Source organism: Thalassophryne amazonica, chromosome 8 (genome assembly GCF_902500255.1).
Source record: "Thalassophryne amazonica chromosome 8, fThaAma1.1, whole genome shotgun sequence".
Lineage (NCBI taxonomy): Eukaryota > Metazoa > Chordata > Actinopteri > Batrachoidiformes > Batrachoididae > Thalassophryne > Thalassophryne amazonica.
In genome coordinates, this window is record NC_047110.1 from 56,621,602 (window position 1) to 56,639,995 (window position 18,394).

The window sequence follows — 18,394 nt, forward strand, 5'->3', positions numbered from 1 at the left end:
GGTCCATGAGGTAAGAGAGAAGTGTTGACAAACAGCCAATTTAGTGGACTACGTATATTAGTACAACACTTTGAGACAGCAATGACAGCAGCAATGACAGGCCAGACTTTACAGGAAGAACACAAGCAGCCATGTTGCTGTGATTGAGCTACCCAGACTCCAGAGAGTCAGATTAAAATAAATAAAAAATCATCATCTGCGCTGTTGTGGAATGTCAAGGCTGCTTTTGTCAAAAATCACCAAGGAAACCTTTTACTCTTTACAGTGTTCTACTTTCATGACACCATCTGCAAAGCAGAATAATTACAACTTTGTAAAGCACATTCAAAGAAACAGATTTACATAAACAAATGTAAGAAGAGATGGAAAAAGCACGACAACACCAAGTAGTGCAGAGAATCAATATACTAATATACTAAAGCAAATTTGAGCTTCTCTGTTCTGCGCCCCTCTCCAAACGCTAAGCATATTTTGCACAGTTGAAGACAGCATTAGAGCATCCAGTATGCCCCCCAAACTACACCAAGACTCTCTTTTCCATCAGCACAACCATCACAGTCAAAGCATTGTTCAAGAAAGAGCAGCTGATCACAGGGGAAATGCCACAAGGCTACACAGAAACACTGACACCAGTATTCAAAACTAATACGTTTATTATACCAATAAAGAAATTATGACAGGGAAGTTGTTTTAGCCTACAGTTCAACTGTAGTGATGATAAAATGTTGATTACTTTGAGCTCTAGCAACAGTAAGGCTGTAAAATAAGATGATCACCAAACTACATTTATTTATTTTTTGAAGCTCTAAAGACATCTACGAGGTCTGTTAGAAAAGTATCGGACCTTTTTATTTTTTGCAATAACCTTATGGATTTGAATCACGTGTGATTGCATCAGCCAAGCTTGAACCTTCGTGCACATGCGTGAGTTTTTTTCACGCCTGTCGGTTGCGTCATTCGCCTGTGAGCACACTTTGTGGGAGGAGTGGTCCAGCCCTCTCGGCGGATTTTCATTGTCAGGAAAATGGCCAAGCGACTGCCGCTTTGCTGCATCAAAATTTTTTCAGAAACTGAGAGACAGCCAGGTGGAAACCATTCGGAAACTTCAGATGGCTTTCGGTGAAGATCTTATGGGCATCACACAGATTAAGGAGCATTACAACCGGATTAAAGATGGCCCACAATGGCTGAGGGTGCGCCGCGCTTCGAGCGGCCATCGACAGGCTGAAACGACTAGATCATTTCCAAAGTGAAGGCTGTGTTGATCCGGGACGTCATCTGACTACCAGAGAAATGGCAAGAGAGGTGGACATAGCACTTTTTCGGCACATTACACTGTTACAGGAGATTTTGTAATGAAAGACGTGCGGCAGAATTCGCGCGTCAGGACGGAGCTGCTAATGGTGCAGAACAAAAAGCACCTCCGTGTTGGAAGTCTCACGGGACATGCCAGGCTCTTCCACCATTCGGAAGATTCAGACAGCTTTGGGTGGCTTTTCAGTCGAGTGAGTATCCGAGAAACTGTCGAAGAGCTGAGGATGTCACAACATGTCCTGTGAAACCAACACGGAGGTGCTTTCGTTCCGCGCTATTAGCGGCTCCGTGGCGAATTCCTACGCTCCTGTTTTCATGACAAAATCTCCTTTAACAGTGGAATGTGCCGGGAAAGTGCTATGTCCACCTTTTCTGCCATTTCTCTGGTAGTCAGACGACGTCCTGGATCAACACAGCATTCACTTTGGAAATGATCTGGTCGTTTCAGCCTGTCGATCGCCGCTCGGAGCGCCCTCCGCCATTGTGCGCCGTCTTTAAACCGGCTGTACCACTCCTTAATCTGTGTGATGCCCATAAAATCATCCCTGAAAGCCATCTGAATTTTCCGAATGGTGTCCACCTGGCTGTCTCTCACAGTTTCTGGAAAAAATTTGATGCAGCGCTGCTCCAGCCGTTCAGACATTTTCCTCACAATTAAAATCCGACGAGGGGGGAGGACCAGTGCTCACTCAAAGCCTGCTCACAGGCGAATGACGCAACCGACAGGCGTGAAAAAACTCACACATGCGCAAGAAGGGTCAAGCTTGGCTGATGCAATCACGTGAATCAAATCCATATGGTTATTGCAAAAAATAAAAAGGTCCGATACTTTTCTAACAGACCTTGTGTGCCCATGTTATTTTTTGATGTTACTACAACCCCTGGCAAAAATTATGGAATCACCGGCCTCGGAGGTTGTTCATTCAGTTGTTTAATTTTGTAGAAAAAAAAGCAGATCACAGACATGACACAAAACTAAAGTCATTTCAAATGGCAACTTTCTGGCTTTAAGAAACACTATAAGAAATCAGGAAAAAAAATGGTGGCAGTCAGTAACGGTTACTTTTTTAGACCAAGCAGAGGGAAAAAATATGGAATCACTCAATTCTGAGGAAAAAATTATGGAATCATGAAAAACAAAAGAACGCTCCAACACATCACTAGTATTTTGTTGCACCACCTCTGGCTTTTATAACAGCTTGCAGTCTCTGAGGTGTGGACTTAATGAGTGACAAACAGTACTCTTCATCAATCTGGCTCCAACTTTCTCTGATTGCTGTTGCCAGATCAGCTTTGCAGGTTGGAGCCTTGTCATGGACCATTTTCTTCAACTTCCACCAAAGATTTTCAATTGGATTAAGATCCAGACTATTTGCAGGCCATGACATTGACCCTATGTGTCTTTTTGCAAGGAATGTTTTTACAGTTTTTGCTCTATGGCAAGATGCATTATCATCTTGAGAAATGATTTCATCATCCCCAAACATCCTTCCAATTGATGGGATAAGAAAAGTTTCCAAAATATCAACATAAACTTGTGCATTTATTGATGATGTAATGACAGCCATCTCCCCAGTGCCTTTACCTGACATGCAGCCCCATATCATCAATGACTGTGGAAATTTACATGTTCTCTTCAGGCAGTCATCTCCATAAATCTCATTGGAACGGCACCAAACAAAAGTTCCAGCATCATCACCTTGCCCAATGCAGATTTGAGATTCATCATTGAATATGACTTTCATCCAGTCATCCACAGTCCACGATTGCTTTTCCTTAGCCCATTGTAACCTTGTTTTTTTCTGTTTAGGTGTTAATGATGGCTTTCGTTTAGCTTTTCTGTATGTAAATCCCATTTCCTTTAGGTGGTTTCTTACAGTTCGGTCACAGACGTTGACGCCAGTTTCCTCCCATTCGTTCCGCATTTGTTTTGTTGTGCATTTTCGATTTTTGAGACATATTGCTTTAAGTTTTCTGTCTTGATGCTTTGATGTCTTCCTTGGTCTACCAGTATGTTTGCCTTTAACAACCTTCCCATGTTTGTATTTGGTCCAGAGTTTAGACAACTGACTGTGAACAACCAACATCTCTTGCAACATTGCGTGATGATTTACCCTCTTTTAAGAGTTTGATAATCCTCTCCTTTGTTTCAATTGACATCTCTCGTGTTGGAGCCATGATTCATGTCAGTCCACTTGGTGCAACAGCTCTCCAAGGTGTGATCACTCCTTTTTAGATGCAGACTAACGAGCAGATCTGATTTGATGTAGGTGTTAGTTTTGGGGATGAAAATTTACAGGGTGATTGCATAATTTATTCCTCAGAATTGAGTGAGTCCATATTTTTTCCCTCTGCTTGGTCTAAAAAAGTAACCATTACTGACTGCCACAATTTTTTTTTTCCTGATTTCTTATAGTGTTTCTTAAAGCCAGATAGTTGCCATTTGAAATGACTTTAGTTTTGTGTCGTCTGTGATCTGCTTTTTCTCTACAAAATTAAACAACTGAATGAACATCCTCCGAGGCCGGTGATTCCATAATTATTGCCAGGGGCTGTAGCTCCACTTGACCTGGACATGATGAGAAATGTTATACAAATAATTAATGTTTATGAGTGCAACGGTAAGAATATTTCATGAGGTGATCAGCCTTGTTGAATGGAAGATTCCATCTTTCACCTCATGAAATATTCTTTCCATTGCACAAATAAAAAAAAAAAATTCATTATTTGTTTTATGTAACACCTAACAATCCTGACGATGTAGTCGGTATCTGATGCCTTGTATTGACTTCTTCGAATACAGACTGCCATCTGCTTTCCTTAGTCCAGCGAAAAATCGCTACATAAATTTTTTGAGTTCTTAATCCGACAGCGCTTTTACGTCAAGTACAGACTTCCCAGTAAATACTGCAAATGTCTCCAGACAGCTGTATTTGTATTTTTGTTACAAGAATGAGCACAGTCAATAAAACAAACCCTCCATGTTTGTTTTTAAGCTAAGCGCTATCGCCACTAGTGTGCGCTAACGTCGCAGCATGCAAAATGGATAGCATCAAAACTGCATGGTAAATAGAACCAAAAGTGCATGGTAAATGGAACAAAATACCAAAAGGGACAAAATCTAACAAATCTTATTAGACATTTGTTAGAAGTTTTTGTATATCCACACACTGTAAACACACTGACTGTACTTGTCTAGTTATCTGTGACAAGAAACTCCTGGTTGAAATCTCTTAATTTATAACACCACAGACGTGCAAACAGTATACCTGGTAGTCACAAGTTTCAGGTCTCATAATGCATCAGAATTTCATATACTGGCTCACACCAAGGGGGGGGGGGGTTACTAGTCAGCATGACAAATGAACAAATGGGACAGATTACATGAGTGGTTATCAAGCTGCCAGATACTGAGACACTGTACTGGATGAACAAAGAACTGTGGGGAGAAAATGTAATCTATAGACAAAAGGTGATCGATCTTATTCACAAGGAAACAGTGAACAACACCAATCTGATGCTGCAAAGCCATTAGGTTGTCAAGCTTTGTTTAAACAGAAAACAAAAAATGAAGTTCATGGTGGACAAAGAAGAAAAAACATGGAAAAAGAGAAGCAGGTGATCCTCAAGCAAATATATCAAACACAAAACTGGATGAATCCTAACTTCATCTTGTAGTGTTTAAATAAGTTTAAAAATGTATTTTATTTACACTCCCAATATATGTGGAAGAAGACTTCCTACTCTCTCTTAAATACCATAACACAGCCATCCCCTAAATAATTGGCACTTAACTAATTTCAGTCTACAATGAAGGGAATTTTTCTTATTGGGTGTTGAATCCACTCATTCACAAGCACTTCCTTATCGCCAGCCTCTCTGGATTATGTTCTCTTTCTATCTCTTCCTCTCTGCCATGTTCTCTTCCTTTAATGGTACTTTGTGGATATACAACCCTCCATCCAATCATTGGCTGTGAAGTACTTAATCTTAGGATGAAGAATCCAATTAGCTGTATGTTAAAGCCTGTACTGTACCACTGACAAACAGAAACAACTAGTGAGTAACTAGCATTGTGGGTTTTCTTTCTATGGTTAAGAATTCATATATGCAAAATGTATAATGAAATAGACATATGCACTGGTAAATAACTGGCCCTTTATGTATTTAGAGCCAGCACATTTGCAGTTACGACAAACTTACCTTTAATAAAATCTGCACACTTCTCATTAAATAATCCAGAATCATACTTGTTTCAAAAAGTTGTGCAGTGCGTTACATGCACCAGTCTCACATATAGTAATACGATTATTTCTACACCACAGAAGAAACAATACACGTTTAAATTCATTAGCAATAATAATAATAATAATAATAAAAACAGCATGCACTGTGATTTAGTCTGAATAAGCATCACCATAGATGACTGGAAACATTCTGCCTCGACATTCATTAAAGTTCACAAACAGACACACAGTGAGTAAGAAAGATTTTACAGACAAAATGACAAAGATTTTCCAGTAAGCAGGCCAGCTGTCAGGGCCAACAATAATGCGGTGTGACTGAGAGAGGCTGGCTGCTTAAATAACAGCTGCCACCATGAAAAGAAAACATACACTAGCTCTGTGTGGAGAACATTAAAGGGGACATGGAAGGTATTTTAAAATAGCCAACATTATGGAAAGTGTTGGGAAAACAATTAAAGGAAAAGTGTTACCCCACCATCAAATTACAAAGTAAAAGTTACAAAAGTAATCGCTGAAAGTATGCAAGTAACATCTGGTGTGCCAACCGAATGGAAGAGAAGTGGAGAATTTGTGATTCAGCTCAGAATGTAGCGACAGTTTTGCGTAACATCACTAATATTCCGTGGTGGCTCCTGGCATAGGAAGTGTTCTGACTGTACTCAGGAGGTTAAGTTGGTTATTTAATCATTACCCTGGCAGAGGAATATGCTCTCTGAGTGCCATTCTAGTTTCACAAACTTGCATGTTTGTTCGCATAAATATTTGCACACATAACCTTAAAAAGCTACATAATGTGTCATTCATGTGACAAATATTATTTTTAAAATAAAAATATAAAATTTTTATCTAAATATAAATTTATAACAAAACTTGAAGGAGTGATGACTGTGCTAATAAATGAGTGCCTGACCCAGTGAGGTCTGTCAGAAATAAATACGCTCTGTCATATCAGTAAGCATTTTATGGTGATTGGTCAACAAACTTCAGTTTGCACAAAACAATTTAAAAAAGAAATCACAGCATTATTTTTTGTTTAAACATCTAAAAGTGTAGTGGTAAGGTTTGACGTCATCAGCCCACTCATTATAAGACTTCGCTGCTTTTCACTCACCGCTGAAAGAGTCTGACAGGTTCATCTCTATTAAATTCTCCCCGCTTATATTCCCCGTTACTCGGTGCATGTTGAGCCACTGACGGTCCCGCCGGCCCACATTTACTCCGACATATGACCCAGCAGATTTTTGTCGTCCTTTAAGGAGATTCGTCCTCCTCCAACCCGCGTCACTGACCGCTGCGCGTGCCGCATCTCTCCAACAAAGGGAGGAGCTTCCTCGCTAACAGCCAATTGAAAGCCTGCTTTACAACACGTGGATGAACCGATCTCCTCCCCCCCCCCCAAAAAAAGAATTTGGAAAGAGGTTGAGTCTGTGGTAAAGAGTAGGACGACGCAAAAAAAGTGTTTGTATAGAATAAAGCTTTATCTGGTTAGTAGGTAGGTCTAGATTTAAAATAGGTTTGGAAAGAAATTCAAGTGAATTAGTTTTGTACAGAACATTTTTTTGAATGCCTAAAGTTATTGCAAACAAAATGCTCTCATATAATGAAATACAAAGCACAGGCATGTGTGACACAGTTATGGGCCCCTTTGGTGAATTTACGAGGGATGGTTTGAAACTTTTTCATGTCCTGATACAATATGAATACTGAACCTTTGAATATCTGCTGATATGACTGACACCAATTCCATACATTTTCAATGTCTTAAAACAACTAATCTGTTAATAAAACTGTCTGTATGTACTTTGCTAATAACCAAGCAATCTACCTATATGCCAACTCAAACTGTGGAACAAATATTCTGTTCCCCGAAAGAAAAACATACAACATGACGCAGATGTGCAATACGACTCTGAACTAGAGGTGGGCGGATCGATTCTAATATCGATACCAATGCTGGTATTGATATTGAACGATCCTCGTGTAAAAAGATCGATACTCAAGCTTTTTTTCTCTCCCGCACGCACTGACTGCTGCGCACGCAGATTCGTCAGTCTATTCTCTGTCTGTAAGAGCAGCACTGCGCTGTGTCACACAACACGGAGCAGCACACCCTTGTATTGTGGTTTATCAGCCCTCTACCTCAGGAGATTTTGTTTTAAGTTGTGTTGAGTGACTTTTTTTAAAAACAAAAATGTTGATTGTGATAATAAAGTATTTTGCTGTCATGTACAATCTTTGGCAAAATTCTATCCTAGGTCATTTGGATCCTTTGGATCTATGAAGCTTAAATATGAAAAAGTATCGGTATCAATATCGGCAATACTGGGCCTGTATTTACTTGGTATCGGATCAATACCAAAATTCCCGGTATCGCCTACCTCTACTCTGAACACATCAGATTTTTTTTTTTTTTTTTTTTGATATCCAATCCAGCTGATACCGATCCAAAATATTGGACCAGTGCATCCCTAGAATTTACAGCAAACAATCACTTTTTCAGTCAGTTTTCTTGGGACAAGTCAGAGGATGGATACATGAATATTTCCAAGTCACTGAAAATGTCTTGAAATCAATTTACATCATTCGCAACAAATAAAAACAGTGTGGTACTGTATGAATCTAGTTACACAGCTTCATGGTGGAGTGGAACAGAAGGATTTTCATACAGTAGAATTGATCAAATCTTGCGCAAGTCTCACAAGTGCCTTCTGGGAATCTATAGCTGAATTGTCGCTCACTCACTCACTCATCTTCAACTGTTTAGGGAGGCTGGAGCCTATCCCAGAAGTCATATGGCATGAGGCAAGATACACCCTGGACAGGATGTCTGTCACAGGGCCACATATAGACAGACAAACAAATTCACACCCACAATTTTGAGAATCTTCATTTGTGTGAAATGGAGGATCATGAATGTTGCGTGTCACAAGAGAAGGTAAGGGACCATGAATCCTCTTTGCCAAACAAACAAATATGTGAAGGGAAACAATCATGACCGGTGACGGTGTAATGCAATCTGCAACCTCACCACTAGACTACAGTAAATCCTACACAGTGTAGCTTTAAAGTCTACCTGAAAATACTGTCTGATCACTCTCAAATCTATAATCTCATCATGGTCTGGACTTCTATTTCTGAACAACTTCAATTAAAGAAAGCAAGTTCTTCTTACAGTGCAGACAGTTTAAACTCTTCATGAATTTAAGTCTTAAAATAATTTTTATATTATTAGCTGAAAAGCAATTTTTTTACTAAGGACCTGGCTCTAACCAGGAATAACCCAGCAGACACTTTATTTCGGTTCTTTTTAGCTTCGGTTTGCTTTTGAAATAATGAACACCTTCTCTTTTCAGTCAGTCATTTGTTTCTTTTTCTACAACACTGCCTAGATCAGGGTCTACGTGTAGTTTTTCTCTGCTCCTCCCAGCAGAGCTGAAGTTCTCTGAAGTTACTCTCTGGTCAAATTTAGTAGCAGTGCCACCCCCCCGATCATCCTTCAAGTGGTTTACACAGTCCAGTAAAGCTGTAATTATGTTAGGCTCCTTTGTGGGTGTGGTCATGTACAGAAATACAGCCACTGATTTAAGCAACCACTTTTTCTTTAGCCTTATATCACCTCTCATTCTTAACATATGGTGTACATTCATGGCTTTGCCATGATTTTAAGGCTAATAGTGAGCATCATCTCTCTAATAAGAAGGCACGATGACCACCCATGTGGCATGTTTGGTTTTACTTTTTTCAGCGGTGAGAGAGGTGGAAAGGATGTGAAACAGAAACAGAGGCCCACTCATGCGATACTGTGAGACACATACTTCCCTGTGTACTCCATGAAGAAAGTGTTTTGTGTAGGATGGACTCATTAAAACAAGATTTTTGCCTGTACAGTAAAGTTTGCAGTCTGCAGTGTATCACAGTGTGAACTGAACAGAGTTGTGTCACCTTTAACTCTGAGCGTGATAAATACAGTCAGTGTAATACAGTAATGGTGTTGGTGCCAAGATGTATCCACAGATTCTATGCTGAGAACCAGATGAGACGGGACGCCAGTCTGACACAGGTTACTTCCCAGCCAAGGCTGGTACCAATTTATAGATGGGTGCACTGGGACAGTGGAGATGAACGCTTTGCTCGAAGGACACAGAAATGTAGCATAACGGGGAAATTAACCCAGATCAACATATTGGCAGCCTGATTCCCAATTCTATCAAGCTACCTATAGACTGGCATCCTATCCAAGGTGTACCCCACCTCACGCCCTATGACTGCTAGGAAAGGCTCCAGCCACCCCCCATGACCCTTAACTAGAGTAAGTAGGTATTGAAAATCCATGGATATAAGTTTATATTATGAATTATGAATACTTATAATCAGAAATGCCTATTTTATTATTATTATTATTATTATTATTTTGAGGTGCAGCTCCATCCAGAGATGGGTGTGGTGTTTGCTTCTGCTACCCTCCTCTCCTGTGCACCAGCAAAATTTCCTGTATATTCATTGTGTAAATTGTTTAGTCAGGTGTGTTGGTAGCATGGCCAAAGCAGAGGGTCACCCCTTTGAGTCTGGTCTGCTTGAGGTTTCTTCCTCAAATCATCAGAGGGAGTTTTTCCTTACCACTGCCGCCTGTGTGTTGCTCTGGGGGTTGGTAAGGTTAGACCTTACTTGCGTGAAGTGCCTTGAGGCAACTTTGTTGTGATTTGGTGCTATATAAATTAAAATAAATTGAAACTGAAATGCAGTGCATGAACTTTGAGGAACCACACATATAGTTGTGGTCAGACGTTTACATACACCCATAATGGGCATGAATGTCATGGTCATTTGGGGATTTTAATGATTTATTTGAACTCTTCTTTTCCCAGGGTGGAATAATTGTGACTCTACAGCACACATTCTGATTCTGACTCTAAAAAAAAATGACCCTAATGACCCAAAATGGCTCTAAAACAAGAATTTGGTGCACATGTTTGAATTTATTTTGGATCTTCTCTAATCCAGGGTCAAAATTATATATACACTCTCAAATATATACAGACACCCCCACAAATATTTACTTAAATGTCCCTTAGCAAGCTGCACCTGGACCAGATGCTGTTGGTAGCAATCCAGAAGGTTCTGTGACCACTCCTATTAGCAGAATTAGTTGAGTTCATCTAAATGAGTTGGTTTCCTGACATGGTCCCGGATTTTCAGTGTACGAGTAGTCCACAAATTTTCTGTAGGGTTGAGGTCAGGGCTTTAGGAAGGCCATTCTAGAAGCTTAATGTTAGCCTGTTTTATCCAACACACACCCAGTTTTGATGTGTGTTTGGAATCATTGTCCTCTTGGAACACCCAGTTGTGGGCAAGTTTCAACCATCTGTTGATCTGAGGTGATGTTGAAGAATTTGGAGATAGTCCTCCTTCTTCATTATTCCATCCACTTTGGGAAATGTGCCTCTACCACTGACAGCAAAACAGCCCCAGTGCATGATGCTGCCACCACCATGCTTGACAGTTGGTACATTGTTCATAGTCTTGAAAACCTCACCTTTACTCCTTCAAATATACCTCTTGTCATTGTGGTCAAATACCTCAGTCTTTGTCTCATCTGTCCAGAAAACTTTTGTCCAGAAGGCATTTGACAGCTGCAAATTTTAGTCTAACTTGAAGGTGTCAAGTTTGGACCAGGGTCTTCTTTCTTGGTCAGTGCTTTCTCAACCCATAGTGTGGTAAAACCCGCTTCATTGTGGACAGTAATGCTTGTGTTCCAGCAGTTTCTGGTTTGTGGTCAGTCCAATGAGTGCTGCCCAGCACATCCTTTTTATGCTGATTAAAAAGACACAACCAGTTGTAGTCATTCGTGATCACTAACAAGGCATTAAGACACTGTAGAACATACAGCACCATGTATTAAAACATTTAAGTATGTATTATTGTGACCCTGTGAGGATTAGACAAGATTAAAAATAAATTTAAACTTGTGCACCCAATTCTTGTTTTTTTTTAAGTCATTAATGATATATGCTGTATAATCATTTCACCAGAGCAAAAGAACAGTTCAAAGACATCAATAAAAGCCCAAAATTACCATGACATTCATGCCCATGATGAGTGTACATGTAACGGAGGCCAGCAGGTGCCGCTGTGCATATGTAGTTAGTAAACCTCACTCTCAACAGCTCAAAAAAAAAGAAAAAAAAAAAAGGATTCTCTGGTCACAAGGCCAGAGACCTGGGTTTTAGCCTTCTGGTTAGAGAGTCCGACTCCCATGCCGGAGATCGCGAGTTCATGTCCCGAGGAGAGCGAATGGGTGGAGTCATAACAACACAATGCAGAGTGTAGCTGCTACATACCACAACTGTATTTGTATAGGTTCTATACTGTGCTTCTGTAATTGGACAGTCTTATTGTACTGTTGTTTTACATTGGACCAACTCTAAAATACAATAGCAGCTTATTACAGTAACAAGACTACAGTACTGTCCCACTGTTAAAGTACCAGCAGTGTCACATTCATAAATCATGGATGACTGCCATGTTCGTTATCAGTTGAGAAGATTTATTGAAAACTTATATCGATAAAAATAGAGGTACTGAATACAGAGTTATTGAGGGCTCTTCACCCTGCTGCAGCAAATTCCAGGCTCCAGACTTCTGACTCCCCTCTTGGTGGAGTGCACATCCTCTTTTAAGATTTCCTGTCTTCACACTTACCTCTAAAGTTTTGAGAAAAACAGTGGAACTCATCACATTCTGTCCTTGAAACAGTCTGTTTTCATATTATTGATGTGGACATTTCATTTAAGGGCATGGTACATGTCACTGACTCGCTGCATCTTTTTGGGCAGCTTTTTCAAGGTTGCATGACAATTGTTCCATAACAGAGCTAACATACAGTACCTATGACAACAGCTATAGTTGCCAGACTAATTAACACTTTAATATCCTCAAATTTTTCAATAGAAAGTAGTGGATATGAATATGCTCTACCAAACAGTTGAGTTGACCATTTTAATGAGATTTCATTGGGTGTCTTCCATTTTTCACGATCACCACGGGAGGTTCGGTTTAGGATCCAGATGTTGGGTTTTCCCTAAGAACTCCAGCTGTGCAAGGAGAATGGGACATGGCTGGCCTTGAACATTGTCTTTGGGAGGCAAGTGTACCAACTGCATGCACCACTGCGCAGTGCGTACTAACTGCATCCAGTGGCTTTGCATTTCAAAATATGGTGAACTCTCGAGGTGCATGACTTCGTCAGTGATACACTAGGGACAATTTCCGGTTTGTATATTGTAATCTTTTGGTTCATTGTGTGGGAATCTGTAGTATGATCTCTTGATCCCAAGCGTCTTATCCGCCCCAGATGAGTTACTGCATAATAGCGCATCACCACTTTTATGGCACATTTATGGAAATGGGAAACCACACAAATTGTTTCTTGAGATGTCCATTTCAAAGTGGGTCAGAACTGTAAAAACTTTATAGAAATGATTGTGGGTACAACACCAAATACAAACAACATGGGAAGGTTGTTAAAGGCAAATATACTGGTAGACCAAGGAAGATATCAAAGCATCAAGACAGAAAACTTAAAGCAATATGTCTCAAAAATCAAAAATGCACAACAAAACAAATGCGGAACGAATGGGAGAAAACTGGAGTCAACGTCTGTGACCGAACTGTAAGAAACCACCTAAAGGAAATGGGATTTACATACAGAAAAGCTAAACGAAAGCCATCATTAACACCTAAACAGAAAAAAACAAGGTTACAATGGGCTAAGGAAAAGCAGTCGTGGACTGTGGATGACTGGATGAAAGTCATATTCAGTGATGAATCTCAAATCTGCATTGGGCAAGGTGATGATGCTGGAACTTCTGTTTGGTGCCATTCCAATGAGATTTATGGAGATGACTGCCTGAAGAGAACGTGTAAATTTCCACAGTCATTGATGATATGGGGCTGCATGTCAGGTAAAGGCACTGGGGAGATGGCTGTCATTACATCATCAATAAATGCACAAGTTTATGTTGATATTTTGGAAACTTTTCTTATCCCATCAATTGGAAGGATGTTTGGGGATGATGAAATCATTTCTCAAGATGATAATGCATCTTGCCATAGAGCAAAAACTGTGAAAACATTCCTTGCAAAAAGACACATAGGGTCAATGTCATGGCCTGCAAATAGTCCGGATCTTAACCCAATTGAAAATCTTTGGTGGAAGTTGAAGAAAATGGTCCATGACAAGGCTCCAACCTGCAAAGCTGATCTGGCAACAGCAATCAGAGAAAGTTGGAGCCAGACTGATGAAGAGTACTGTTTGTCACTCATTAAGTCCATGCCTCAGCGACTGCAAGCTGTTATAAAAGCCAGAGGTGGTGCAACAAAATACTAGTGATGTGTTGGAGCATTCTTTTGTTTTTCATGATTCCATAATTTTTTCCTCAGAATTAAGTGATTTTTTTTCCCTCTGCTTGGTCTAAAAAAGTAACCGTTACTGACTTCCACAATTTTTTTTTCCTGATTTCTTATAGTATTTCTTAAAGCCAGAAAGTTGCCATTTGAAATGACTTTAGTTTTGTGTCATGTCTGTGATCTGCTTTTTTTCTACAAAATTAAACAACTGAATGAACAACCTCCGAGGCCGGTGATTCCATAATTTTTGCCAGGGGTTGTAGTAACATCAAAAAATAACATGGGCATACGAGGTCTGTTAGAAAAGTATCGGACCTTTTTATTTTTTGCAATAACCATATGGATTTGAATCACGTGTGATTGCATCAGCCAAGCTTGAACCTTCGTGCGCATGCGTGAGTTTTTTCACGCCTGTCGGTTGCGTCATTCGCCTGTGAGCAGGCTTTGAGTGAGCACTGGTCCTCCCCCCTCGTCGGATTTTCATTGTGAGGAAAATGTCTGTCCATAATTTTTGCCAGGGGTTGTATTGTAATTGTTTCAAATATTCTTTAGTTTTGCACTTCTACTTTTTTAAAAAGACAATGTATAATAAAATAACTTAAAACCTAAATTATGTGAAATTTGTAAGTTTAGAATTTTACATTTGCAGCATTAGAATTCATCTTAAATGTATTTATTTATTGTAATTTTTAAGATAAGAAATTTCAGTGCAAAATGATAACTTTAAATTGTCTGAAATTTATAAGCTTAGAATTTTAGATTGGCAGCTTTAGAATTCATCTTAAATTTATTTATTGTAATTTTTTAAGATAAGAAATTTCAGTATTCAATTCAATTTCAATTATTTTCATTTATATAGTGCCAAATCACAACAGAGTTGCCTCAAAGTGCTTCACACGGGTAAGGTCTAACCTTACCAACCCCCAGAGCAACAGTGGTAAGGAAAAACTCCCTCTGAGGAAGAAACCTCAAGCAGACCAGACTCAAAGGGGTGACCCTCTGCTTGGGCCATGCTACAAACATAAATTACAGAACAATTCACAGAACAATTCACAGACGAATATACAAGAAATGCTATTGGCGCACAGGACAGGAGGATCGCCAACACGAATACAACTCCCATCTCTGGATGGAGCTGCACCTTAAACAGAGAGAAAAAACAGAATCAGGCATCAGAAAGACAAAAAATAGTGTATAATTTGCCAGCATTAAACAACAAGATAAACAGAGAAATACTAAGGTGATCACCAGCCACTAGCCCTAAACTTCACTAAAAGACCCAGAATTTAGGTAAAGTTGAGGCCGCAGCCCGCTCCAGTCACTAATAAATGAATTAAAAAAGTAAAAAGCGTAAAACAAAACTTTACCAGTATGCTAGCCATATGAAAGGGAAAATAAGTGGGTCTTAAGTCTGGACTTGAAAATCTCCACAGAATCTGACTTTTTATTGACGCAGGGAGATCATTCCACAGAACAGGGGCACGATAAAAGAAAGCTCTGTGACCCGCAGACTTCTTATTCACCTTAGGGACACAAAGTAGTCCTGCACCCTGAGAACGTAAAGCCTGTGCCGGTATGTAAGGTTTAATTAGGTCAGCTAGGTAGGGAGGTGCCAGTCCATGAATAATTTTATAGGTTAGTAGCAGAATCTTAAAATCTGATCTCACTGGGACAGGAAGCCATTGAAGGGATGCCAAAATGGGTGTAATGTGGTCGAACTTTCTGCTTCATGTCAAAAGTCTGGCTGCAGCATTTTGAACCAATTGGAGACCCTAATGCTAGACTGCGGTAAACCAGAAAATAGAACATTGCAGTAGTCCAATCTAGAAGAGATAAATGCGTGGATCAGGGTCTCAGCATCAGCCATAGACAGGATGGGACGAATCTTCGCTATATTTCGCAGGTGGAAGAATGCAGTCCTAGTAATATTTCTAATGTGGAGGCCAAAGGACAACGAAGGATCAAAAATTACCCCAAGGTTCCTCACTTTGTCAGTGTGATGTATGATACACAAGCCAAGGCTGAACGTTAACTGGTCAAATTGATGCCAATGTCTCACTGGACCAAGAACCATCATTTAAGTCTTATCAGAGTTTAAAAGTAAGAAGTTTCTAGACATCCATCTTCTCACTGCTGCAAAGCAATCTTCTAAGGATTTTATGTGAACGAGATTACCAGCAGTTATTGGCATGTATAACTGAGTATCATCTGCATAGCAGTGAAAGGTAATCCCAAAATGCCGCAATATGTGCTCAAGGGGTGCTATATAAAGGGAGAAAAGCAGGGGGCCTAAGACAGACCCCTGTGGAACCCCAAATTTCATGTCACTAAGGTTAGAGGTAGTGTTACTGTACAAAACACAGTGAGAACGACTGGTGAAGTATGATGTCAGCCATGCAAGGGCACTCCCAGTAATCCCACAATGATTTTCCAGCCTATCAAGTAGAATATGATGATCCACGGTATCAAATTCAGCACTGAGATCTAATAGCACCAGAACCATAGTGGTGTCCGAATCCATTGTAAGCAGAAGATCATTCACCACTTTAGTGAGAGCCGTCTCTGTGGAATGATATTTTCTAAAAGCAGACTGCAGTGGCTCAAAGAGATTATTCTCAGTAAGATAGTCCACAAGCTGCTGTGACACCACTTTTTCCAGAATTTTAGAGAAAAATGATAGATTTAATATCGGCCAATAGTTTTTCAATACACTAGGGTCAAGATTAGGTTTCTTAAGTAATGGTTTAATCACTGCAGATTTGAAACATTTAGGAACCGATCCAGAAGTTAAAGAAAGATTAATAATTTCCAGCAAAGTCGGCCCAAGATTGGGCCACAGGTCCTTAAACAGTTTTGTTGGTATAGGATCAAATAAACAGGTTGTGCTTTTTGTTAACATTACGAGTTTTGTCAGCATGCCTAGTGAGATACTATCAAATTCTGTAAATCTAGGTAATACCTCAGTAGTGGCGCCCACCTCATAGCAGGGTGTAGTGGCTGGGTTAAGGCATGCCGAGATATGTTTAACCTGATGTCTTCTATTTTCTTCCCAAAGTAATCCAGGAAATCTTGTGCTGTAAAAGGAGATCGAACCACAGGTGGTTGTCCATGCATAAGTGTTGCCACCGGGTTGAACAAGAACTTTGAGTTATGCTTGTTTTTGTTGATCAAATCAGAGTAGTAGGTCCGCTTTGTAGCCAATAATGCATGCTTATAGTCTAAGATAGCATCACGCCACGCAGGGTGAAATACTTCTAATTTAGAACAATGCCATTTCCGTTCTAGACCTCTTGCTTTATGCTTGAGGTCACGCAGATAATCATTGAACCAAGGTGACTGTGATTTGGGAGAGCGCGGTTTTAACACAGGTGGTGCAATCATGTCGAGGGTATTTTTGAGCACTGAGTTTAAACTATCCACAAGTCTGTCTACTGACTGGGTATTTGTCAAATGTGAAGCTAAGACATCAGGCAGTCTAGCTTTGAGTTCAGTCTTAGTTGAGGAGTTGATGCATCGCAGTAATGATATATAAGGTTGTTGTTCCACTAAACACGGCAGCGAAACTGTAAACTTAATAAGTGAGTGATCAGACACCACTGATGTAAGAGGCATGATGTCAATATTCATGACAGCAATACCACGTGCGAGAACCAGATCCAGGGTATTTCCACTAATGTGCGTTGAATCCCGAATGCATTGCCGAAATCCTAATGCATCCACAATTTCCATAAATGATTTGCAGAGGGGATCAGAAGGCTTATTTATATGAATGTTAAAGTCACCAATAATCAGAATGTTATCTACACTAGTTGACAAGTTAGAGATGAACGCATCAAATTCATCTAATAACTCAGAATATGGGCCAGGAGGCCTATATACAGTGACAAAGTAATACGACTGATTTTTATTCTTCTTACCTTGGCAATGTGTAATATCCTGAGCAGAACGGAGAATCAGATGCTCAAACGAATTATCTTTGTAACCCCCAACAGCTAATAAGCTAAACCTAGATTTATAAATAAGAGCAACACCCCCACCTTGCTTTGCATCACGAGAGACGTGACTAAATGTATAAGCTGGTGGGCAGGCCTCATTTAAGGGGAGGACAGCTGTAGGTTTAAGCCAGGTTTCACATAGCCCAATCATATCTAAGTGATGATCAATAATTAGATCATTGATCAACAATGATTTTGAGGACAGTGATCTTATGTTAATGATACCCAGTCTAAGGACCTCAGTGGGGTTGAGAGTTGAACTGTGTTGTGTGGGCCGCCAGAAGAGGAGGTACTGCTGGCCCACCACCAGAGGGCGCCCTGTCTGGAGTGCGGGCTCCAGGCACCAGAGGGCGCAGCCGCCTCACAGGAGCAGCCAGGGTGACAGCTGTCACGCATCACCTGCAACAGCTGTTACCACTCATCTGATCGGCA

The 18,394-nt window shown here is 40.1% G+C and overlaps 1 protein-coding gene across 2 annotated transcripts in view; it reads right to left on the reverse strand.

Moving 5' to 3' along the window:
* LOC117515655 (anoctamin-5-like) overlaps positions 1–6,835 on the reverse strand; it is a 72,781-nt gene extending 65,946 nt beyond the window's left edge. For both annotated transcript variants that reach the window (XM_034176316.1, XM_034176315.1), the window contains exon 1: positions 6,673–6,835. In XM_034176316.1, coding sequence (XP_034032207.1) covers positions 6,673–6,742 — 70 coding nt within the window. In that variant the 5' untranslated portion in view covers positions 6,743–6,835. The remainder of the gene's footprint in view (positions 1–6,672) is intronic.
* Positions 6,836–18,394: the final 11,559 nt, after the last annotated feature.